The following is a 25456-nucleotide window of genomic DNA, read 5'->3' as shown; positions in this document are numbered from 1 at the left end:
CATTTGAGGGCAACAGCATTATTTAAAAAAAAGCAACAAAACAGACAGTACAGAAAGTTTTTTAATTAACAGTTGAATCCAATTACATTTATGTGGATGATGTGTGCTGGAGTGTTTGGTTTCCGCACTTAAGAGCTCATAATTGTTGCGTGAGTGTCCGTCCTTCGCAAAGCGGATATTAAATGTGCAAATTGCAATCAAATGTGTGTACACGAGTCGCTCTTGAACATGAGGGTTGTTTAGATGATGTGCTAGCGAGGGTGTGCGTCTTACCCACGTAGAGCTGGCTGAACAGCTCGAGCCGTGTGTGTCCCTGCGCGGGAGCAAGCCTGGACGTCCTGTACATCTGGTCCAGCTGAAGGACAGCCTCTTTCACGTTACGCTCAGCCATTACACGGTGCCACTGGTCATCGTTGAGGGATGTAGCTGAATGCACAATCAGCTCCACTGGTCCATTTCCGACATCGAAGGAGAAGGAGACCACCTTAGGAGCTGCAGAAAGAAAAAATTCCAAAAAATTCACAGCTTTATAAAATCCAGCACCCCCTGTTCTGCTGTAGTTCACTTTGTAGGTAGATATGCATTAAATTTCTAATCTAATGGCTCATTTGTTTCAAGGCCACTCATTTGGCTTGTATAGATTTCAGCTTTGCATTACATGACTGCTCACAGCTTTTGCACAGGCCTAATATCACCAACCGCCAGGAACGGTTGGTTTTTTGTGACAAAGTCATATTGCTGCAGTTTCCCTGTTTTTTTAGACTTACTTTTGCTTGGAGTTGGAAAGACGTGTCAGGAAAGGTGTGTGTGAAAAAAAAAGGAAGGGAAAGGTTCCATAGAAAGAAGACAAAAAGAGCGAACAGTGCAAAACGGTCCTGTTTATCTACTAGATTAATTTTTCATTATCTTGAGCTGAGTTGATTTGATTGTGTGTGTCCATGAGACAGTAGGTTGTCATAAAGTTTTAGTGCTTTTCTGCAGTTTAATAGTCTAATTTATCTCAGTAGACCAAGAGGGGGCACCGGTTTACCTTTTATAGCCATGATCAGGTAAAACGTTCATTGATGCTTCTGAACCACCTTTGTGTGTGACTGACTTCAGTAAATTTCAGTTTTGGCTGTTTTGCATTGTGTGTCGCTGCCTGGTCCTGCTTTGAACCTGTCTGCAATGTTGCATCTGCACAATGATACTCTGTGAGTATGTGTGACTCCACAAGTCACACATAATAAACCTTATCACATACACATTTTTAAATAGAGGAGAATTGCAAAGTCTCTCTACCTTGTAAATAAAAGACAATGTGTTAACTAACTGAATGCCTCAGCAAAATGTTAAAGGACTCTTTTAGACTTGCTGCTGGAAAGATCATTCGGAATTGACGTATTAAAACCCAAATGGACTTTTCCTTAATGTTTGGAGACTGATGTATAAAAGCTTTATATCCTGGATGGTGGCATATGGTCGGTACTGGCACCAGTGTGCTGCAGCCCGAGTGGTGATAAATAGCTTGATATGTTACCGTTCTATTATAGCTTCATTAGGCTCAGATATTAAGAGTGAATAAATTTATACTGTAGTCAATGGGGAAATGAGCTTACTTCTTTTCCTTTGTTTAATCAATGTCTCTGGCCCTTTTCTCCTTTTCATATTGCTTTCATCTAATTATCCTTTATCTTTCAGTGACTCTTCCATGGCCTTTGGTATCATTTCTACATTAAATCTATCCATTTCCATTTATTCCTTCCTGTCCTGCTTGTTTGTACCCTCCTTTTTCTTTTATGTTTCCCTTTGCTCGCTTGGTTCAAACTTTCCCTTCATCGGTGGTTTCTTTATGCTTCTGTTTATTCTCTTGCCTTTACAGACCCACCTGTGACTTTGGCCTCCCTTATATCATTTCTTCCTTCTTTCATTTTTCCTCGAACCCTTTCTTGCACACAATATTTAATGAAATGATCCAAGCAAAAGCCTGAATGTGCTGAGTACATTAACCTATCAGATGAATTTCATGAAAAAAATAGTGCTTCATCATTTAAACGCCAGCAATACACAAACACACCAACCTCAGCAAAGACACACACAAACAGAGACGCAGTATAAGGCCTCTGACAGCCTTTAGTATACTGAATTAATGATGTTTGTATGCACAGAACAGGTCTGCGGGGCAGGGAGGAGAGACATCAGTTATTTTAAATGGTGAAAGACGGCCAAACATACATCACAATACCCCAGCAGAAACAAAGCTTTAGTAATGCTGCAACAACAATGCTGAACGTCATATATGAGATGCGTGTGTGTGTTTGATAATTTGTGTGTTGTTTTAGTGGCACTGCAAACCAAGACGTATGCCCTACAACCTCCTGTCAACGGGCGCGAATAAAACTAAAGTGCCCTCAGAGCACAGAGCTCGCCTCATCTATTTGCATAGATGATGGATGTAACTAGTGTAAATGCTTGTGTGTGTGTAAATGTAATATTTGTGTTGTGTCCTTACACTTTGCACGTTGGCCTAAAAAAAGGACAAAAAAGCCACGCTTAGGTTTTTATTTTTGCTATTTGTTTTTCTATTAATCTTTTAATATGGAGGCCGAAAGAGCCGAGTTTTAAATTATGCGTCAGCACAGCACAACCAAATGATGATAAATAGTGAAAGCCACTGAACGTCTTTGTGTGAAAGATCACTGCTCGTGTGGGTGTGCTTGTGCGTTTGTCTAATGTGAGGTTCAATTTTGCTGTTCTTCATCTTTTTTTTTTGTCCAGAAGGCTGGCAGTGCATTATCTCTTCGATCGCTTTTCTGTTAGACTGGCAAACTCTTTGTTGTTGCTCTCATTTGCTTTGTTAGCCTTTGGCTCTGTGTTTTTTTCTTAACTTGAGGGTTCGTTGGAACGGGCTGGACCTTTTGTGTTTTTTGGGGGATGGAGGCTCGGTTTAAGTGCGAGCCAACCCTAAGTGGCATAGCAAACCTGCTGCTGTAGAGGCTGAAGCGAGATTTAAACTTCTTAAAGGCTGGGAAAAGAAAAAAGCAGTTTTTATCAGCAAAAGAAGGAAGTGCATGCAATACAAAGAATGCCGACAGCTTCTCAGCGTGCGCAGAGGACAGATATGGTGAGATTAAGATTAACTTTTGACTGAGCTCTGAAGAAGAGGCTGAAAAAATATTCTTACTCCTAAGTAGATATTGCTTTAACAAGTCTGACATGTGACAAAAGCGGCACGGCACACTCCTATACTCCATATGTAAACCGTAAATGACTAGTCTTCACAAGAAAAACAGTTTTGGAAGGACATGTCTCCAGCTGGAAAGTACATTTCTTAGCTGCAGCCTTTAAAAATATAAAATTTGGCACAAAACATCCCACAAGTCAATTTTTTTTCTAATAGGGATCTCTCCATCTGTTCTCAGTCTAGTTACGAGGTTACGATTCTGAATAAATCTCAAATGTGCCTATGCCTATTTCTTCCTATTAAGATTGGAAAATGAATAGAGTCCACCTCGCGTCTTTGAGCCTGCTGAGGTCACAGTAATGTGTGTTTTGTCCAAGGGTTTAAAGTGTGTATCACTGAGTGTTTATGTGCTTTGGGCTCCTGGAATGGCACAACCATGCTATTCCAGCTTAATGCTAGTCATTTCATGCCCTGACTGGATTGCAGCAGATAGAGTTTTTTTGCGCCAACGAGAGGGCAAAGATTATGTGTGTGTTTATGTGTGTGTGAGTGTGCATGCGAGTAATTTCTGGATTGTGTGTCTAAACGGGTGCTGTGGGGCAAAATGCAAGATGATAGCAAGAGAGAGGAGAGAGGAAATCGATGTGGGGGCATTCTGAAAGCCTCAGGAGACACAAGCACGCACACAAGCACACACACACACACACACTCTGCAACTGTGACAGACCACATATTTACTGTATCTGTGTGTGTCTGTGTGTGTGTATTATGAAGTACGCATTTGGAAAAAAACAAATACCAAACCCCTTGAGCATTTTTCAGCACTCAAATGTACAGAATAGTGTCAGCACATAGATTTTTTTTCTTTGTAGATGAGTATTTGTGTGTAAGAAAGAACTTGGATAGAAAAAAAGCTCACGGAGCTCTTAGACTGCAAACTAGCTGACATAATGTCATTCAGTGTAACAGCTTTAGACAGCACTTTGGCTCAAAATTCGACTTTGTGCCTATTCACTGGTTGGCATTTTGACACAAAATGGTGGGCCAGGCGCACCAGCAGGAAATGGTCAGCAAGCGCTTTTGACACCAAATGTTCAAATCCCTTTGAATCCCAATGAATCCCAATGAATGCAATTAGTCATCAATCGACCGCCATGCCGTGCCAGGAACCCGTTTCACAATGCAGCTTCGAGATTAAATAAAAGCCCTAGATTTTAAAACTCTTGATCAGAAAGGCACCACTGTGGCTGCGGGGAATTTAATTTGAGCCACTGAACATGATCACAGAAACCCGCTGCATGACACGTCAATCAAAGCTCTCAGAGCGGACTAAGAGTCTGTGAAATGAGGGTTGGGCAAAGCTGCCCCATTGATTGATGTTTTAAATGTTTATCTCTTCTTTGTCACAGTCTGTTTGTTCCAGCTTTAATGTTTGACAAAATGATATCTGTTTTCATATATGTACACACATGTACACACTGCTCAAAAAAATTAAAGGAAGGCTTTCATCAGATCCTAAGAAGAACACATCAGATCTCATTGGGGGGAAAAAATCATGCTGGATATGGATACTGATATAGACTGGCTAATGTGTTAGGAACAATGAAAACGATTGGGAGGCCAGTCCATTTAGCTAAAATGTCACTGCAGCAACTCAAAATGCTACTGGTTTCTATTGCCCTTATGTGGTTGTATGCATGCCTGACAATGTTGGTGCATACTCCTAATGAGACCACAGACGGTGTCCTGTAGGAACTCCTCCATGGTCTGGACCAGGGCATCACAGAACTCCTGGAGAATCTTAGGTACAACCTGACAGGTAGTATGCATTCTCAGCCTCCAGGAGCTGCCTACTCTCGCCACATGATGCCGGGCAATGTCGTGCATCAGGAGGAAGCCAGAACCCACTGCACCAGTGTAGTGTCTAACAGTGGGTCCAAGAATTTAATTCTGATAACTAATGGCAATCAGGGTGCCTTTGTTTAGCCTGCTGAGGTCTGTGTGTCCCTCCATGGATATGCCTCCCACGACCAACACTGATCCAAAACCAAACCAGTCATGATGAACAATGTTACAGGCAGCATAATGTTCTCCATAGCTTTTCCAGATTTTTGCATCTGTCACATGTGCTCAGCTGAACCTGCTCTGTTGTGTGAAAAACAAAGGGTGCCAGTGGTGGAGCTGCCAATTCTGATATTTTATGGCAAATGCCAGCCGGACTCAGTGGTACTGGGCAGTGAGCATAAGGCCTACTAAAGGACAACCCGCCCTCAAGAAGTTTGTCTCTGATTGCTTGGTCAGAAACATTTACACCAATGGCCTGCTGGAGATCAATTTGCAGGGTTCTGGCAGTATTCATCATCCTTCTGCTTGCACAAAGGAGAAGATACCCATTCCTGCTAATGGGTTAAGGACCTTATACGGCCCTATACAGCTCTCTAGAGTAACTGTCTGTCTCCTGAAATCTTCTACATGGTCTTCACCCAATATTGGCTGAAAAGTTACAGCTACACTTCTGCTACTTCTATAAAACTACTGCTAGCACAGAAAGCTCAGGACAAACAGTCTTGTATATTCGCCAAGGTTAGTGCTGGATCAAATTTTAACTTGATTGCTTGTTTTTTTCTGTATTATAACCAGTGTTGGGTAAGTTACTTTAAAATAGTAACTTAGTTACATTACTAGTTACTTCTCTCAAAAGTAACTCAGTTACTTCAAGTTACTCGTTACTTTCAAAGTAACTAGTTACTAGGGAAAGTAACTTTGGTTTTACTCATAATTCTCTTGTTAATGTATTGCTTCCATAACTTTGCCAGTCTTCTAGCTTGCTTACTTGCCACAAGTGCACTGTGCCACCTACCAATAGAAAGGAAAAGATAATGTGCATATTTCCACTAGAGAAATCCCACGCCTGGACCGTCATTGACTGCTGCCATGATTCTAGCCTACGTCACAGTGTCATGTGCGCCTTTTACATCAACACAAAAACTGCAGTCGTGGTGCTTTGATTGTACTCAGAACTCGGAAATTCTGCCTTCTGAATAGGAAGATGTAGGTAACACCAGACTGCAGATGAGCTGCATACAGGGCTGGACTGGGACAGAAAATTGTCCCGGGCATTTTGACTAGAGACCGGCCCACCATTATAGGAAAAATCATAAAGCCTTTGAATGAAAATAAACACTGTTGTGACAGTGATGTACACTGTTTTGATGGTATATATGCATCAATCTATCAATCGTTTGTTGTAAGATTCAGATTATTATTTTTTAAAAGATAGACATTTTAAATGAGAATAAGAAAGAAAAGTATTTCTTTGTGCCCCCCTCTCCCTGTTAATGCCCTACCTGCCCCCCTGGCAACACTTTGCTAGACCCGCCCCTGCACAGTTACCAGCTGTCAGCTACGTAGAAAAGGATCCTGGTGTTATTTGTCTCTCAGAAACAGTTCATAACATCAACTCATTCATGTCACCTAAAAGGTAAACCTGTTTCTCCATCACCTGTTCAGCTCTCATGATTCGGTAAGGACATCTCCTGGTTTCATCTTCATGTTTCCCTCTCACCAGATAACCAAACCATATCATGACCAGCATCTTTTTTGCAGCTGTGGCTCCAGCAAACATCAGCTGATACTAGAAATTAATATTAAATAAATTCTAACAACAGCTGATCAAGCTTAAAAGTGCTGCTGTTGTTTAGCGCGACATCCGCTGGTTTCCTCTTTCGGCGCAAAGTGGGCGATAAACAAACAAGAGAGCCGATCAGCTGATCACTGATCAGTTTTCATGATTGAAGTAGAAACGGGAGAGGGAGGGGGAGAATGAGAGAAGAAGAGGCAGCTGTGCAGCAAAGACACAGAATAAATCCAGCTTTGTGCCTTTTCCATTGTAGCTGAATTACGGGACAAACTGTTCCTTTTCACCTCAATAAGAAACGCGTAATATTTTCTCTGAATACCAGACGGGATGGTTGGCAACTCTAATAACTTATGAACAAAATAAAGTTCAACATCATTAACTTCATAGCACCATCCAGCTGTATAGAAACTCCGTCATGCTAGCTAGCACGCAGTACGGAAAAAGTCAGCACAACGAAAATAAACTCCACCTAAACTCGGTTTATATCTGACCCAGAGAGACTGCAGGTCATAACTTCTTACCTGAAGTTCAGTTCACACTTGGACCGGCGGCCGCCTCGGGTCTCTTTTCCTTCATCCACCTGCTGCCTCCACCACTTTCTAATGTTACTGAATCTGTGGAAGCTCCGCGATAGCCACCACATGAAGTAACGAGTAACGAGCCAATCTAAATCCCAGTAACGAGTAACGCGTTCCTGATTTTGGCATAATAACTAGTTACCGTGCTCGTTACCACAATAATAACGTAGTTACTGTAACGCGTTACTTAATAACGCGTTAGTCCCAACACTGATTATAACCAAGATTTAAAACTTTTTCCACTTTATCTTGTAATCCACAATAAAAGCCAGTGACAGAACTGATCTCTTGACCTGAATTTCCACCAGAGGAACCAGAATTTGTAATAAATTGAGCTTTGTTCAAACACAATTTGTCAAAAAGTTGCATCTTTTTCTTAGCAGTTCTGCAAGCATGAAAATAGGTTTTATTTAATCAATTAATTTATTTTAGTTTTTACTGTAAAAGATTTTATGATTGTTTTGGTTTTCTGGCCAGGCTTTTGTTCCACTGCAGAGAACAATATTCAGGGCATATGAAACATCTGCACTGTTCTGTTATGTCAGCAGCTTAATATGCTGAATTTGCCCAGCATGTCACAATGTGCAGGGGGAACATTTACCACTACACTAAACTTTCTTGTAATTTTTTTTTAAGCAGACTTAACGGATAGCTGTTCAGGCTTCTTGAAGGACAATTAAAGCTCTTCTTTGGATGTTGGCTTCTTTTTGTTTATTTTCTGTAAAAATGATCACTCACTGCCTCACTAACATTGAGGTCTGGGCTCTGGAGGACCAATTCAGAACTAATGTGTTGCATTCTATGTTTTTTTTTCTATCAAGCAGTGGCAGTGTGTTTAGGCTCAATGACATACTGAAAAATGAAGCTGTTGCCAACCTGAAAAGACTTTTCTGCATTCATAATTGCATGAATTTTGGCTTAATCCCCTACAGCACAAGTTGAAATGGCTGAAATTGTTAGGATGCCTGGGTCGTCGACCCAGGGTTTTGAGTTTATTATATTATTTATGATTTCTAGTCTTTGGTTTCTTTGTTAGAGTTCTGTCTTATGGTTTATGTCTCTGTGCCTGCCCTGGTCCCACGTCTCTGTTCCCTCTGTTGTAGTGCCTGCCTGTGAGTCTGTGTCTGTAAGTTCAGTCTGTGTTATGTTTCCTGTTTTACTTTGAAAGTCCTTGTCTCGTGTAATTGCGTCTGGTTGTGCTTCCTTTGTGTCGTTAGGCCTGATTTTCCCCAGCTGTGTTTCCCTCCTGTTACTCATTCCCTGATTGCTCCCTCTGTGTATTTGAGCCCTGTGTTTCTCTGTGTCCGTGTTGTGATCTACCGTTTACTATGCTGTGTGCTTGCCTGAGTTTGGTTTTTGGAGTCTCAGTTTTGTTACCTTTTTTGAGTTCACGTCTGTCTCCGGAGTCTGCACTTTGGGTTCTTTTTCTGCCTGACCACAGCCGTCACATAACAGAAATGAAGCCCCAAACCATCACACTGTGTTTTACACGTGGTTGTACCTCAGAGAGAGGTACACCTAACTGTTGTACCTATTTGTTAAGGACATAACTGTTCATCTGGCATAGATAGTTCTTTTCAGGCCTGCCACTTCATCTTTTCTCTTCCATTTCTTCAGTCTCATCACATTTTCAGTACAAGCTACACACCATGCTGAGATGTGCCAAGTTTTTGGATAATAGCTTTTTGGGAATCACCTTGTTGTTACAAAAATACTATTTTATGCCTGTCAAACTGTGTTATCTTTGCCAATTTTTTATAGATCCAACTAAAGAAATGGGAACAAATTATGTTTTTTTTTTTTTTTTTTTTCCTGCAACAGGCTGCTAGTAACAAAGGACAGGACAGAATTTAAAATTGGTTTTCTGTTAAGTTGTCTGTTGTTTGTAGACACAACAATGGTTCAGCCTTAAGGTTAGGGGCTTTTTTGTGCTTGAAGGAATTCACTGGCCAGTCTTAAGTGATTTAACTAACAAAAAATATTTTGCTGAAAATTATCATGTACAAGGACTGGACTGAAAATGAGTGAAAAAACAGCCAGCCAAGAAAACTTTTGAAAGCCCTTCAGGCAGCATGGTGGCACAGAGGCATCATGGTGGCACCCCGATTAGCACAGTTGAGTCACAGCAAGAAGGTCCTGAGTTTGATTCCACCACCTGGCCTTTCTGTGTGGAGTTTGCATGTTCTCCCCATGTTTGCGTGGGTTCTCCCTGCATACTCTGGCTTCCTCCCACAGTCCAAAGACATGCAGTTAGTAGGGGTAGATTAACTGGTAATTCTAAATTGCCTGTAGGTGTGAATGGTTTACTCTCTCTAAGTTTTAGCCCTGTGACAGACTGGCAACCTGTCCAGGGTATACCCTGCCTCTCGCCTTATGGTAGCTTGGATAGGCTCCAGCCCCCCCCCCCCGCGACCCTGACAAATATAAGCGGAAGAGAATGGATGGATGAAAACCTTTGAAAGGCCTTCAGAAAGCATCGAGAACTATGGCTCAAGACCACTTGAAAAACAAGAAAGTCTGGCTTTGAAGCAAAATATAACGAATGTTGACTCAGAACTTTTGCACAGTATCACAGATCTCAAATTCTTAAGCTTTTGATTTCACCCTCCAACTTTATAACAGCTAAAAATGTGTGTGTGTTTTATTTTAACACACCACATATATGACTGTGTGTGTTTGTGAATGGATTCTAAAACATGAGAAAGTCATACTTACACTCTCATAACACACACATATATATAGGGCCTTGAGGGTGGGCACGTTAACGGCGTCCAGTGGACGGTCTGTGTACTCAAACCTACCTCTGGCGCTGGTGCCCACCTCCCAATTTTAAATCCATGTAGACATTGAGGGTTCTTGGGAGTGGCCGTGCTAACACCTGCTGCTCTCTGGCAGCAGCACCATGCTCTCCCTTGTTTTAAATGCACTTTAGAACAACACGCAGCAACACTACACATGAGCGGGAGGAGGGAGGTATGGGGTCTTCACACATCCCCGTTCTCTGCTAGCCATTGGGGCGGGGGGGCTGGGAGGAGATGTTAGCTGTTCGATTGGCCTCCCTGCTGCTGCGGAGCCTGGGACGGTCTGCTTGCCTCCACCCCGGGGGGAAGGGTAACATCTCTTGGGTCTGGGTTCTGTTTCCCCTTCTGGGGGCGAGGGTACCTGGACCCGGGGTATAGAGTATGTTTGGGGAGTGTGATTGTGTGTACATGTCCATTTATGTCAATCCTTACATTGGGTGAGTGCTGAGTGTTTGTATATGTGTGCATGAGGGTGGGAATGCATGTTTGTGTCTGTGTGTGCCTGTTTGTCTGTGTCTATATGTCAGGTCGGATCTTAGACTCCACCTCTCTGGGAACTCCCAGGCCCTCCAAGGCCTATCTCCCCTCACCACACTCCCTGCCGGTGACTGATGCCCTTAGGGGTCGGTGCATTGGTGGTTCTTGGTGTCCGGGGCTGGGCACTCAGGTATGTACCGGCTCACTCCCAGTGGCTACCTGGCGGGGCCTGGTGCCTGTTGCTCGGTCAGGCCTCCTCCGGGGTGCGGGGGGCCCTCGGGCCTCCGGCCTCTGGGCCTGCTGCTCTGTTCACTCTGGCACAGCTGGCTGCCGGCAGAGCCGGCGGGCACGCCGGTGCAGCCCCCTCTAGCTTCTGCTCGGTGGCTACTGGGTGACGCCTCGTCTGGGGAGCCTCAGCCCTTCCCATGAGGGTGGCACGGATGCCCCTCCGGTGGTCCTCTTTGGGCTCTCGTGCTCTGGGAGCCTCTGGATGTTTGGGGCCTGGATCTCCTCCATGCCTGCTTCATGCCCTGGGGGACGGGGCTATGGCTCTCTACACCCTCTAGCAGACCATTACATGTGGAAACCATTTGAATACAAGCGCGCTGATCCACACAGGTGTGCACACGGGTGTTCACTGCTCATAGACTTAAATTACACCTTTCTTGGCTGCTACTTCAAAGCACATTGTGCGCTGTCTGTCCTGCGTGCTGCACAACAACATTGAATATTCAGTATTTACTGCTGTTTACACTTAGCTAGATTAATGCGATGGTGTTGTGTTTAGTATGTTGCTTTGTTTTGTTTTTTTTGCTTGTTTTCTATTCTTCTCTCAACAGGTGATCCAGGAGATTTTTTTTCTCCCCCCCCCCTTTCTCACTGTCCCTCTCCCCTTCTGTTTTTCTTTTCCTTCCTCTTTCTTTCTCCCTTTCCTATCCCTCACTCATGTCTGTCCCGTCTGTAACATCTGAAAATAAAATATAATAAACAATAAAGACAAAAGGTCGACCAAATGGACCAATACGGTAATGCCACGATGATCCATTTGGCAAAGTAAATCCATTGGGTATCCTTGTTGGTCTTCAGACAACAATTCTGATGGCTAAAGAACCAAATGGGACAGGCAAAAAAAAAAAAAAGAAAAGAAAAGAAAGTCATACTGGTGCAAAGCTTTTGTATATCTGTGTGATAGTAAACACTGAACACTGAAGTAAATAGAATTTGCCCATTGTAAGTGGGTGTATGATTGTGTGTTTCAAAAGGCTGTAAGGGCTCTGCTTCTATTTGTGAAAAATGTATTGAATAAAAGAGAGAGACAGACACATTGTGTTTGTGTATGTGTGTGAGAGAGCTTGTGTTGTGTCATCCCTGAAAATGGCTGATTTGGTTAAACAGAGGATCATAATGGACATAATTATTGCACACACCAATTACCTTAAATAAATGATTGCTCTCTCATGCAATCACACAAAGAGTGTGCTGTAATCAGGCAGGTAAATGACTGTTGCTCGAGTGTGCGCCTGCATTAGCCTTTGTGCCTATGTGTGTGTGTGTGCGTGACAGGTTACACCCGACATTATCAGACGGACTGCTGGAATAAATCTCACACTAGGGTAGAGAAAAAGGCAGGGTAAGAGAGGGAAAGAGTGAGATAAAGACAGAGGAATGGCTCTTGTGCACACACCGAATCATTCAAAACAATCTTACATTTGAGCTCCAAGCGAATGAAGTCAGTGTTGCCCAAGTTTTCCAGAAAGACGCCATAGGCCGCGCTTGTCTTGAAATAGAAGGAGATGTCAGCGCTGGTCTCACCATGAAAGGTGGCAAAGTGCAGGTAGGATGATGGAGTCGTGAACGATGCTGCATTCCAGTAGTTATCTGTGGAAAAAAGGATAAGAAAAGAAAAATCAAAACTCCGAACCAAGCCATTCCACATATCTGCAACACCTGCTCCATTAGCACTGTACCAAACATCATATTCCATCCTCATCTGATAAGCTGTTGAATAAATCCACGGTAGAAATTACTTCATTTCAAATAGAGCCATTTTCATTTTGTTCAGGAGCAATCAATCTATTCTGGATAGAATATTGTTATATAGTTATGTCATGTCTATTGGTTAATGTGGCTCATTTTGATATTTCCTCAATAAAAAAAAAATTCTTAACTCAAAAGTCTATTTCTGCAAGTTTTGGACAGAAAGTAGACAGTAATTTCCTGCATGTTTAATCACATGCAGCAGAAAGTTGATCCTATCAAAACAGCAGAAAGAGACAAGTTTGTATCTCCAAAACGAGAAGCTGAAAAGGGCAACAAGGGTACATGGACAAAATGTGGGATTTTTGATAACTTCACTAATGACTTTTGAATGAAGGGAGAGCAGGGCCAGCTAATGAAGACAAAGTAGCAGCACGCTAAACAGCTGCTGATGAATTATCAGACTGTGGTTGATGAAGTGACTTCTCTCCTGTCTTCCCTCCTCTCACCGTGTCTCTGTCTTGCTCCTATCACTCAAGAAGGATGAAGAGTATTATTGGGGGGAGAGAAGAAGAAGAAGGAGGAGGAGGAGCAGTCGGAGTAGAAGAGGAGTGGAGAAGACAGCTGAGAAGTGGAAATCAGACAGGCATAGGTCAGAGAATGGAATATTGAAGAGGAGATGGAAAAATAGGACAGGGCCCGGTGTGGGGGGGGGGGGGCATATGAGGGGCAAGTGGAGGAAGTGAAGGCTAATGTGTTATCAGCGGTGTGATATCTCTTTTATGCCTCAGAGGATTGGCCTAAGACCCTTCACTCTAACCTGGGGAAATAGGAACAGCTGTGCACAGGAGAGAAACATGACAACATGCACCTGAGTATGGCTGCTACTGATGATTAATTTAACTCTTATTCTAATCTGACACTGTCTACCTCTGAGTCTTAAAGACTGTAAAAATACTGATCCCAAGATGACACCTTCAATGAAAAAAAGACAAGACTGCACTCTTTAGATAAATTAACAGTTCCATTAACGATTTACAGTTGCCAAATTGTCAGCTTGTACCCATTTTAAGAGTCCAAGTGCATTCCCACTGTGTTTTTTGTGTCACCTATGTATGCACCAACACCCGTGCATCTTTTTGCGTCCGTGTCTGTCTCCTGGACCAGTGTGATAAGCAACATTCTGTCACCAGGGGCAAGGGTAGATAGCAGCGAAGCACACACATGCACACGCCCATTCCCCCACATACACAGACAACCACCCACTGATGCTGTCGTTGCGATTATTGCGTTTGAAGTTGGGTTATGGTTCACTTCTCCATGGGAGGCACAGCCAATTACTGAACAGGGTTAATTCAGGACTAAACAGGGGGATTCCTGCAGAGGCAAAGGAAACAAATAACATCGTGTTTACTGTGATGCTGAGTCATACATGAAAGACTCAAGGGCTGCAGAAGTGATTAAAAAAATATACGATCACTGGTTTGTGGCAGTTTAAACTAGAATGAGAATCTATAGGAAATTAAAAGTGGAGCAGATTGATACACCGATACATAAAAATTACCTTCATTTTCTTTTGTGTGCGTTACATCAATAAAAAACAACCCTTAAAGTACAAACACACACACATAAAATAACCCCAACACAAATACACAGATAACATGAAAGTTTCATGCCCTCTGATATTTATTGGTATGCGCTGAATGAGACCACAAGAGCTTCGAGCAAGAGAGTAAAAAAGAAGACTTGCAACGATACAGGAGCAAGAAGGACACTGGGATAAAGAAATACAGCTTGGAGACAACTTTTCTTTTTGAAGGAGGGAGAGGAAACAGCAGGAAAAGAGAGAAGTGGGAGGTTGGAGAAATTGTTCAAAAGGGATCCAAAGCGTGAGAACCAACAGAAGACCGGGGAAAAAAAATTAGGCGGTTGACAGAGTGTCGGAGAGAAAACAGTGTTAGAGGAATAAAGACAGAAGCCAAAGCATAAACCTCGGATTGCCCTTGTGCCAGATTCACAGATGCAACTGGTTGGCTAGGCAGTATGGCACATTTATCACTCCCATATTGAAATGTTTATCAAACAACTGCTTCACAAACTGATCCAGCAAATAAATGTCTTTTCTGACTAAGACATGGCAAACACTAGGCTATCCATCCGTAATGCCTGATATGCGATGTTTGAAGGCAGGGCCACATGTTTATTGATCAAGGTTCTGTCAAGGGAGTTTTATATGAACGGCCATATGCCACAGCAAGCAGGACAACACCGGCGGGCTCAGACAGACGGGTCAGTCGTGTGTCAACTCTTGTCTGCAATCATCCGTTTTTCTTTTATGCACTGTGTGTAGAAAACCTACAGCAAGACCTGAATCAATGAATAGTGAAGGGCGCTTCCAAGATAGGCTATTTTCAAATGAAATCTGAAGAGGTTTTCTTGACAAGAGTTTTTTTTTTTTTCTGTTTAATTGGCACTCAAGGTAATACCAAAGAAGAAATTCTCATCGTGTTCTCTCTTCTTTTCCTAGATGCCCTTGGTCATACTGTCTGGTGTATTGTGGGTCTTAGTCAAGATTATCTCAGATATACTTTAAGTTAATTTGTAGCCACTGGCCTTCTCCCTTCTGTGTTTGCTTGTGACCTCGCATTCTGGTGTGGCTAATATTAAAACACAATTAAAAAAACCTCGCCATGAAAACAAGAAAAGAGGACTACATATAGGACGTAAAATATTGGTGAAAAACAGCAGCATGTCCATGATGAGATGAGAACCATCATCTTTAGCAGCCTGTAGAAATCCACATCCCCTCTGTGCCCACCAGCCACATACTGATCAAGGATATTCCAGTGCAGGGATGTCAAACTCATTTCACATCACGGGCAACATACAGCCCACTTTGATCCTATGTGGGCCGGACTAGTGAATCTCCCCTCTAACTATACATGTAATCAATGAGATATCTTAATATAAGAAAAAGAAGCACAATTTCCACAGTACATCTCACTTTTTGTACATAATAAATACATGCTGTTGTAAATGAAAGAAATCTGTCAGCATGACTCTTTGGGCTTACATCGTAACAAGTAAATGTATAAAATACAGAAATTTACAACTTAATTATTTAGTGTAATATGAGTGGACATGGGAGAGGTTATTATCACTCGTAAAAGCTGTAAAACGTTTGAAAATACAGTTAAAAGTAAAACCTTTGTGTCCGGGTCTTATATTTGACACTCCTGTTCTAGTGCCTTTGAATTTTTTTTGTCAATTAATTAAAATCAGGTAAACTTTCAGATAATCATCACAGATAAAATTTTGATGATTTTGGCTTATATACAGCTCTTAGTTTTAAATGCGATAGTGAAAGATCAACTACAAGAAAAGGATTTGCAGTACAGATTTTTCTAACTTCTTGTCTGGTTATGTTTTATTTTTTATACTAAATTCTTGGTTGGGGTTACTTTAACAAGATGTGGCATGGAAGTGACCACTTTGTGGTAGTGCAGAGGTGTTGTTGAAGCCCAGGTTGTTTAGTAGTGGTCTTCAGCTCATCATACTCGGGTATTTCTAGTTCGCCTCTTGTGAATCACCCACAGTTTCTCTGTATTTTTCAGGTCAGGCGAGTTGGCTGGCCATTCAAGCGCAGTAATGATACGGTTAGCAAACCATTTGGCAGCAGTTTTGGCTCTGTGAGCAGGTGCTAAGCTAAGTTTGTCAGCAGATGGAAGCAGGAAGTGCTCTCCTGGTTGATGTTGCATTGACTTTGGACTCACAAAAAACAGAACAAATCACCCGGCACCAACAGCAGCAGATGACATGGCATCCCGGATCATCATGGAACCTTCATGCTGGACCTCAAACACACTAGATTTTATGCCTCCTTACTCTTCTCCCAGACTCCAGAACCCATCTCAATCCTCTCAAGGCTGCATTCATTCCTGTTGCTTGTGCAACTTTGACACAGCACTCTGTGAACAGCCAGTGTTTTGAGCAAAAACCCTGTGTTTTGAAGGTTGTCAGGAGAGATCTGCAGTGTTCCCCATGATTGTAGTTACACTTCTTTAACTGTCATACACAAAGTGAAAATAAAATACTGAGATTGAGCTTTAAGCCATAACCATCAAATTAAAAAAAGAAGAAGTTTTTATAATTCATTTTACATGTGAGAAATACAGAATTATAAAAACTTTAATTTAGATAAAAATTTGTGATGTACTACACAACACGATTCAATCTGATGTCTGGCTTTGTAACTTTTATGCTCTGAGTTATAAAATAATTGACACATTCACTGACGGTCAGGTGATGTAAAAATCTTTGTTGGTAAAAATGTTGTGTTTGAGGCAGATGGTGGAGATTCTACTCAATTCAACCAATTACAAGTAGTTTTGGTGACTAACAGGTCCCAGAGGTTGAGTGTGCCATACCCCCAATCTCTGCTTGACCAGTTTCAATCATAAGGCGGTTGTGCAGGTCACCTGGTGGGAGTCAACCTGTCTCTGTACAATCGGGGTCCACAAGAACTATTTTGGAGTTAATTCACCATCCTGTAGTAGCTGTGTCTATCTAGGCAATGATGTTCTGTACAATATTATGTAAGCTGTACCATAATTTAATTAAAGACAGAAAGACAGAGTTTTATTCTTCATAGAAGGGCTAGTGCTTGAGACAAAGTTTTGGAGACAAAAGTTGGGTGTGAGTCTAGTTTGCTGCTCAGCCTAATTTATGGACAGGGAGAAGCAGAATGAAAAATTCTGTTTCAAATCTAAATTCTGGCTGGACTGACTGTAAGTAGTGAATATGAATTTCTGTGTAGACGGCTACAGATTTCAAACAGACAGCAAAAGATCTATGATTTTTGCGATAACAGTTAATCACTGTATTATCACAATCAGGTCTCATATAATCGCCAAATTGACCCTTTTCAATTGGTAACAATGGAAAACTGATAGCAGTATTTTTGCTCTTTTGACAAAACAAGTCACCTGGAGGTCGGCAGCTGACTGTGCACGGTTGCACACCCGGTCTCCATCTTTGAAGCAACCATTTCAAAATCAACAGGGCTGCAAGTTTTGCAGTTTTGGTCATGCCAACGCCTCCAACCACTGTTTTCCATAGTGTGAGAGGAGCACAAACCACTGATTCTGGTTTTGGATTAGTGTGTGTGTAGCTTGTGACATTTAAACTAACAACACATCTTCTTTTTTGCTCTATTTGATATAGACACACTGAGGAAAAGACAGGAAAGCGGGGGAAGACATGCAGGTTGGACTCGAACCTGGGCCGGCCGCTCTCAGCCGTATGACATGTGGTCACCTGCTCAGCGCACTGAGCCAGATCGGCACCAAAGTGTGTGTCTTCTTGACTTATATTCGTATTAAAGAGGAACTGAGATCTGTCTGTAGGCTAAACTGTTGCTCAAGATTTTCTGTTTGCATCTAATGAAACGGTTTCCCATTTAGTACGTTCATGTTGTGCACTTTGATCTATATGAAGTCTTTATCTGAAATAGATAAAAGCAGCAGTTGACCTCTACGTTAGCCCGCACGGAGAACCGTAAAAAAAAAAATCAAAGTTCACTGAGCTGTAGATGCTGACTTGATATGAGATGCAGCATAAGGTGAAGTTTGGGTCTGGAAGCCAACTAGATGATTCATCTGTCTGTGCTTGACCAGATGGGTTATATGCCAATACCAACAGATGGTAAGGATGACTGACTGCCCCGTCTCAGGTCATTAACGCGTACACTTTCAGGCACACACACACAATCACGCATATAAAATGCAGTACATGTACATACTCATTAGAAATACAAATAATGTACACTCACTGCTGGAGGGCAAAGCAGACAACACAGATGACAGCGCACCGCTGCAGTAACAGCTGGGCCTCACACGTGTCCTGCTGTATGCGTGAACACGGTGATGCTTTTCCACTGTAAATTCGTAACATTTAGGATTTCAGTACGGTGGCCCTGAGAGGCCAAACAGACTGCCATTTAAGAAAACACCAGCAATAAAAAAAACGATGCAAAAGCACACAAAACACTATGGAAATAGGAAAAACGACAACTGAAATAGGAAAAAAGAGAGTTCCAAAAGCACAAGGATAGTGTTTCTGGGGAGACAATAACCCGACAGACCAGCTGCAGGAACCAAAATATGCTAACAATTGCGCTGGGAGACACTTAAAAGAAGTGGAGGCTCTATCGGTTTTGTGAGGAAAGAAAAGATGAGAGGTAAGTGTGTTAGCCTAACAATGAGCCTAAAAATTCGTCATCAGTATTATATGAATCATGATAAAACACAACTAGCATGTTTTGGGTTCCTGCAACTGGTCCGTCGGGTTATTGTCTCCCCAGAAACACTTCCCTTGTGCTTTTTGAAATCTCTTTTTTTTCCTATTTCTGTGTTTTTTCCCCTTGTTTTAAGATGCAGTCCGTTTGGCCCCTCAGGGCCACCGTATTTCAGGGTACAAGCACCTATTCCTCAAGTTCTCAGAGCAAACTCATAGTTTGCCATCTAATTTAACTTTTCCACTTGCTACTTATTGCGACATATACTTCAGGTAAAGCTGTTGAGAGATTTTTCATTAAAGGACTAAGAATAGGCTCATTTAACAAGGAAAGCAAAGCCACCTATCTTCGAAGGTCACACTTCTGAGTTGTCCCTAAGGGCACGTCTAAGATATTAATGTTTAAAACACTTGAACCTATATACAGCTCTGCAGAATGTTAAAGAGTGGCACACCAAGCATATATCTCTTCATCGCTCATTTTTTTCTCTCCCATTTCCACTGAGACCTGTATTTCATCTCATTTGTATAATTGAGCCGTCTGTGGCACGCAATTTTATGGTCTATGTGCTGTATATTCATGCTAAATGTAGCATTTGAATCTTCAGGTAATTAGTTTGTGTCTGTCATTTGAGACCTGCAAAGCCTTTGTCAGTCTCACTCTGTAATTAAGTTTTTTGTCATACATTTTCAGCATAAACTTTCAGTGCTCAGAGGTATATAAATGGCGAAGCAGTCTGGAGGGAGGTTGAAAAAAGAATAATTTCATTCTTTGTTTTCTTCCAAATAACGTCCATAAATCATCATTCCAATGTTGTTTGTAAATTTGCTAAAACCAGAAATACAAAAAGAATTCTAATGGCAGTGCTTTGGGTGCAAGAGTCGACAAAGCTGGACAAAAAGCTGTAATTCTTTAATGCCTCCTAGGCTTCTTCAGGTTTACCTCATCTTTTAATGAGAGACCAGAGAACAGATAACATTCTTGCCAAAAGCTCCGTCACACTTGAGGATAACTAAGATGGCAGCCTCCTTGCAAATAGGAAAATTGGTGATTGCATTGAAATTTAGTGCGCGACACCCTCGACCTCCTGATGATTGGCAGGAGGCAACCTGTCTTCAAACCCTGTGGTTCGACTAACACTGAGTAATCGGTCTCAGACATATTGGTGAAGGTTTGCAAATAATCACTAATTTAGAAATGCCGACAAATTCCCAGCATGTTGCAATCTGATTGAGTCAGTGTCTCTTTGCATCTCAGCAGGTTTCCAACTTGTTACATTCTGGTTATATTTCTATATAAAAGCAAAGGTTAAACTGGTATCCTGCAGAAAGTGTGGAGAAATTTCTGAATTTCTGCCAATATTTGTATGAAATCACGGGATGTTTAAGGTTATCATTTATTTGATCAAGACAGCAACAAACTTTACATAAAATTTTACTGTGCATTGATATACAGGGGTTTGCTGCCAAAGTAATAACGGGGAATGAAAGTACAGAATATCCCAGCAGTAAAGTGTAGACATTAAGTCCATAAGTTGTGTATGAACCTTCAATAACATTTTTCTGTTGAGCTTAAGTTATGGACAAGGAGAGGCAGAATGAGAATGCTTTGGAGCCTGGAATGGGGAGGCGTATATAAAATCATACAATCTGAATAAAACAAAGTTCAAAGTGCTGACTGGGACGAATAATGTTATTTGCAATGAACTGAGAAAGCAGTTAGGCCCCTTCACTTTTTCTCAATATACTGGGCTGTGAAATGGTTTTTAATGGCTGTAAATTTGATTAAAAATTTAAAAAGTGCACCCTGCTTTGGCACTCAAAATTGTCTGCCTGATGGAAACACATGAACAGATATTTCACTCAGTTTCAAACGTTGATTGGCCTCAGTTACCGATGCCTTGGCACACGAACAGTGAAGAATGGTGACGAAGCCCTTAATTAATTTTGAACTATAATAGTGTGTGTGTGTGTGTAAGCTTTCATTTGTGGTCAGTCATGAGGCCAAGCGTGTCTCACAGCAGGTGCGTGAGATCATAACAGCAGAATACATATGCTGCTGTGCTTCACTTGCTATCTTTTATTTTAATTTCCATCTATTAAAATGTCCAAACCCTTTTAACATCAATAAATGGAACTAATTTCTCTCTGTCTCCCTGTGACTGTATAGGCTGCCATTAAACTAGCCGTGGAAATGGGCTTCATTAATGCCAGAGCTAACACACACACACAAGCAGAGAGAGAGAGAGAGAGAGAGACAAAGTCCACTCTAACTTGCTCCTGTGCGTACCACAAAAAAAAAGAGAAGAAACAAACGCACACACAAAAGTGTGTCTTTGTGCTTCCACACAGACACACAAGTACCTCCTTGCTAAAACTTTTCCTGACTGCTCAAGACATTAGTCATTTGCCTATGAAAACCCATTATATGGCAGCCAATCATCATTGCTCTTACTGAGACATAGCTCCATGCACAGTATGAGAAGCATCAATCATATGCGCGGGACCTATTCACGTGTGAAATTTTTAATATACATTTAATATGCCTTAATGGGCCAATGTATAATGTATGCTCCATGTTCCAGTGTCTTGGCCGGCACTATGGCAAACATACCTCAAAGTCATCTTCATTGTAAAGGTTGTTAATTTGGTCACTCAATATAAAAGAAGATGTCTCACTTTGTCTTGCGCCCACAAAGACACATGCGGTGATAACAAGGAAGACAAAGAAATACTGCGCCGTCCAAGTGACAGAAGAATCCATCTTTATTAATTGTGTTTGCCACACTTTCAGACCCCCACACACAAACAGATGTGATGTCATGGGTCATTAAATCATGGTTTGTTTGTATGTTGGCAGCTCGGCGATGAAGGGACATTAGTGACTGGCACCGGGTTGTTGATGAAGGGACCATAATGGGTGTGACACCAGGGAGAAAGAAGGGCAGGTGTTCTGTCATGTTCTGCACCCTCGACAGAACCAGGCCACTTCCTGTCTGCCGGAGGACGGGCTGTTAGAGATAAAAATGACAGCGAAATATCCAGTGCGTGATGTTTAACGGTGGCATACTTGATATCTGTGGTATACTTGGCTAAATTCCTTTGTAGTTTTAAATCCAGCACTATCTTTATGAACAATGCCAGGCATCCTCTGCACACGGCCATAAACAATCAGAAGAGTCTGTTCAGTGACAGGTTGCTTCTCCCCAAGACAAGAACTAACAGACTTAAAAACTCCTTTGTCCCACACGCCATCAAACTGTTTAACTCCTCTCTGGAGGGGAGAGGGAGGGGAAACAGGAGGACAAAGGAGGGGGGAACAACTAAGCTGTAGTGCCTCTTCACCTCACTGTAAAATACCTTGTGCAATACTTTTTGTAAATAGTCAACAGTGCAATAGACTCAATACTTGAAATGTGCAATTCACTTGTATTTTTATTTTTTATTCCTATTTATTCTATTTATCCCCTTTGTATATTTTATTTATATTTGTCTCTGTATTTTCGGTCGTTGCTGTGCTTTTTGGAAGTCGAATTCCCCAGAGGAACCCACCCGAGGGATTAATAAAGTTCTATCTTATCTTATCTCTAAAGCACAGCCCGCTGAGATAGCATAGCTCCATTCTTTTATTTCCTTTAGTTTGAAAAATGAGCAGTCAATAGAGAGTTTATGAAGAATTATTAGTGCAATGATCATGCCGTCTTGCACTATAGATTAAATCCATTTTTACTTTTCCTCTCTAAAGGATATTATTTGCCCCAAAACCACTTTGGTGCTTTGTTACATTACAGCACAGATACCAATATTAGTTTCCTTTCTTAGTATGTTAATGTATTTTTCCTTAGGCGACAGAAAAAAAAAAAGGGAAGTTGGAAGTGACAGAAGCAATCTCTCAGATATAACATAATTGAGGAGGAGATTGCAAAGAAAAGCGTCTGGACTTCTTTAAGTTGCTTGAAGACGTTTCACCTCTCATCCGAGAGTCTTCTTCAGTTCTAAGGTCAAATGGTGGAGAGTCCCAGATTTAAACCCCGTGGGAGTTTCCCCCCACAGAGGGACAAAGGACCCCCTGATGATCCTCTAATCGCCTGAACCAAGGTGTGAAACTGGGTGTGGGTCCCAATCAGCCAGGGTTTCGGGTGAGTTCATTGTGAAACCTGGCCCCACCTTATCATGCGAATTCCTGAGATCAGATGGCCCAGGATGTGAGTGGGTGTTAAGGCGTCTGGGGAGGGAACTCAAAACTGGATTATAGATGGCAGACAGTTGGTGTCGTAAACCCCCGCCTCTGTTCAAAGATGGTCGCTCACAGTGGACATAGATGGCTTCTTTCACTCTTTCAAACCATCTGTCCTCTCTGTCCAAAATGGGAACATTGGCATCCTGGAAAGAGTGTCCTTTATCTTTAAGATGCAGATGGACTGCTGAGTCTTGTCCTGTGGAGGTGGCTCTTCTATGTTGTGCCATGCGCTTGTGAAGTGGCTGTTTGGTCTCTCCAATGTAGAGGTCTGGGCATTCCTCGCTGCACTGTACAGCATACACCACATTGTTAAGTTTGTGTTTTGGAGTTTTGTCTTTCGGGTGAACCAGTTTTTGTCTGAGCGTGTTGCTGGGTCTGAAATACACTGGGATGTCGTGCTTGGAGAAAACTCTCCTGAATTTTTCTGATACATCGGCTACATAGGGGATGACAATGTTGTTGTGTCTGCCATTGTCATTCCCTATGTAGCATGATAAGGTGGGGCCAGGTTTCACAATGAGCTCACCCGAAACCCTGGCTGATTGGGACCCACACCCATTTTCACATCTTGGCTCAGGCGATTAGAGGATCATCAGGGGGTCCTTTTGTCCCTCTGTGGGGGGAAACTCCCACTAGGTTTAAATCTGGGACTCCCCACCATTTGACCTTAGAACTGAAGAAGCTTCTCGGATGAGAGGCGAAACGTCTTCAAGCAACTTAAAGAAGTCCAGACGCTTTTCTTTGCAAGCTCCTTTGACTACGATTACCTGGATGACTGAGAACCTTCACAGACATAATTGAGGAGTTCATTCTGTTTTGAATTGCTCAGTGGATAATACATTTAGAAAAGTGGAATGAAATTAAGGTTGCTTTTAAACTCGTATATTGGTTCATTTGTTCTGCGTTAAAGATAAAAAGATGCGCTTGCTTTTTACAGTTTTCTGCTTCATGTTCAGGTCACAATACAGACCTGGGCCATATTAAGCAAACAAAATTACTCCTTGGGTTCATCCAAAAAGGTTGTACATGGGGCCACCAAACTGTTTTAGTGGTACACATGTGACAGATTGTAGGATATACTTTTAAAGTTGCTTTAACCTGTCAACAGGTGCTGCTGCTCTTGCAAGCTGCTTTGGAACCACTTTTCCTTTCATGAAGTACCCAGCCTTATCAAAGTCAAGTGCTCTACTTGTGTTTGGGTCTTGATGCCTAACACACAGCTATGCACATGGAAGCCTGGGGGAATCTCAGAACAAAGGTACATAGCCCCCAAAAATGTGAATAATGCAAAAAAAATTTAGTATCATATTACAGTATGATGGTTTGAATCAAATTTATTTAGCATTTTATTTAGGCCAGTATCACAAACCGGTCACACCATAAATATAAAAATACATCAGATGTGCGTTTGTGAAATAAGGCAGTGGCAGATCTCAACAAGCTGACAAGAAGAGCCTGCTGGCTCGCAGGGATCATGGTGGCTAAAGCCACTGAATATCCTCTCATAATGACAGCTAAGCCTTAATGTAGTGAAAGCTTACACCATTAGAATACCATTTCCATTATCCATTTAACTTTTCTAAGTTTATCTTGAAGCCCACTGTGTTACAGAACCTCTGAATTTACAGAGTAAACAGCTGCATCACAGCTATACCGCGCAGTTGATCCGTGCTGATCTGACAGAAACTCGGTACACACTACAGGAGTCACATATCGCAGGTAAGATGCGGACAAAGTGAACTGGCCCAGGTTGCATGAAACGGGAAGTGGTCAATATCATAGTTCTGCACAATATGTGTGTATCTTCCAACTGACCCAAAGTCCCAATGAGAGCAGTGCGCCAACACTGATTAGAAGCACAGACAGGAAGAGAAACAGCAAGGATTAAAGTGCCTCTCAGTTTGTGTGTTTGTGTGTAGGTGTGAGTGTTCTGCTAGATCTGACACCTGATGTTTACCTGAGCAACAACCTAAACTACCGGGAGTTGACTGAAGGGAATAAAAGGATGAGTGCTTAGATGAAAAAGCTTTGAACGGAGTTCAGATGCATTTATCTCACCACACACATAGACATTAGCACAAAATGCGAGTGCGTTCACGCACAAAAACACACATATGCAGAGGCAGATAAAGAAAGATTCCAAAATAGAAAGACAATCAAGATAAAACAACAGGTTCTGTGAATGATTTGCACACTGCGAGAATAAGCAATGTGCTATTTTCAGACTCAAGTGCAAACCCAGAATGACAATGTGCTCAATTGTACTCTGCTATGCATGAAGTGTTT

At 41.9% G+C, this 25456-nt stretch overlaps 1 protein-coding gene across 1 annotated transcript in view; it reads right to left on the bottom strand.

Annotated features, from left to right (window-relative positions):
• The window catches only part of cntnap2a (contactin associated protein 2a), a 443305-nt gene that overhangs the window by 43005 nt on the left and 374844 nt on the right, over nucleotides 1-25456 (bottom strand). The window contains exons 18-19 of the mRNA XM_085418525.1: nucleotides 12367-12537; nucleotides 274-492 (exon numbers count right to left, since the gene is read on the bottom strand). Of these exons, the coding sequence (XP_085274651.1) occupies nucleotides 274-492; nucleotides 12367-12537 (390 nt within the window). The remainder of the gene's footprint in view (nucleotides 1-273; nucleotides 493-12366; nucleotides 12538-25456) is intronic.

The sequence above is a fragment of the Rhamphochromis longiceps genome, linkage group LG9 (assembly GCF_057381845.1).
Source record: "Rhamphochromis longiceps isolate RC_006_pf linkage group LG9, R_longiceps_female_GT1.1, whole genome shotgun sequence".
Taxonomy (NCBI): Eukaryota; Metazoa; Chordata; class Actinopteri; order Cichliformes; family Cichlidae; genus Rhamphochromis; species Rhamphochromis longiceps.
The sequence above is the reverse complement of the archived record's forward strand: the minus strand, read 5'-3'. Positions and strand labels throughout refer to the sequence as shown.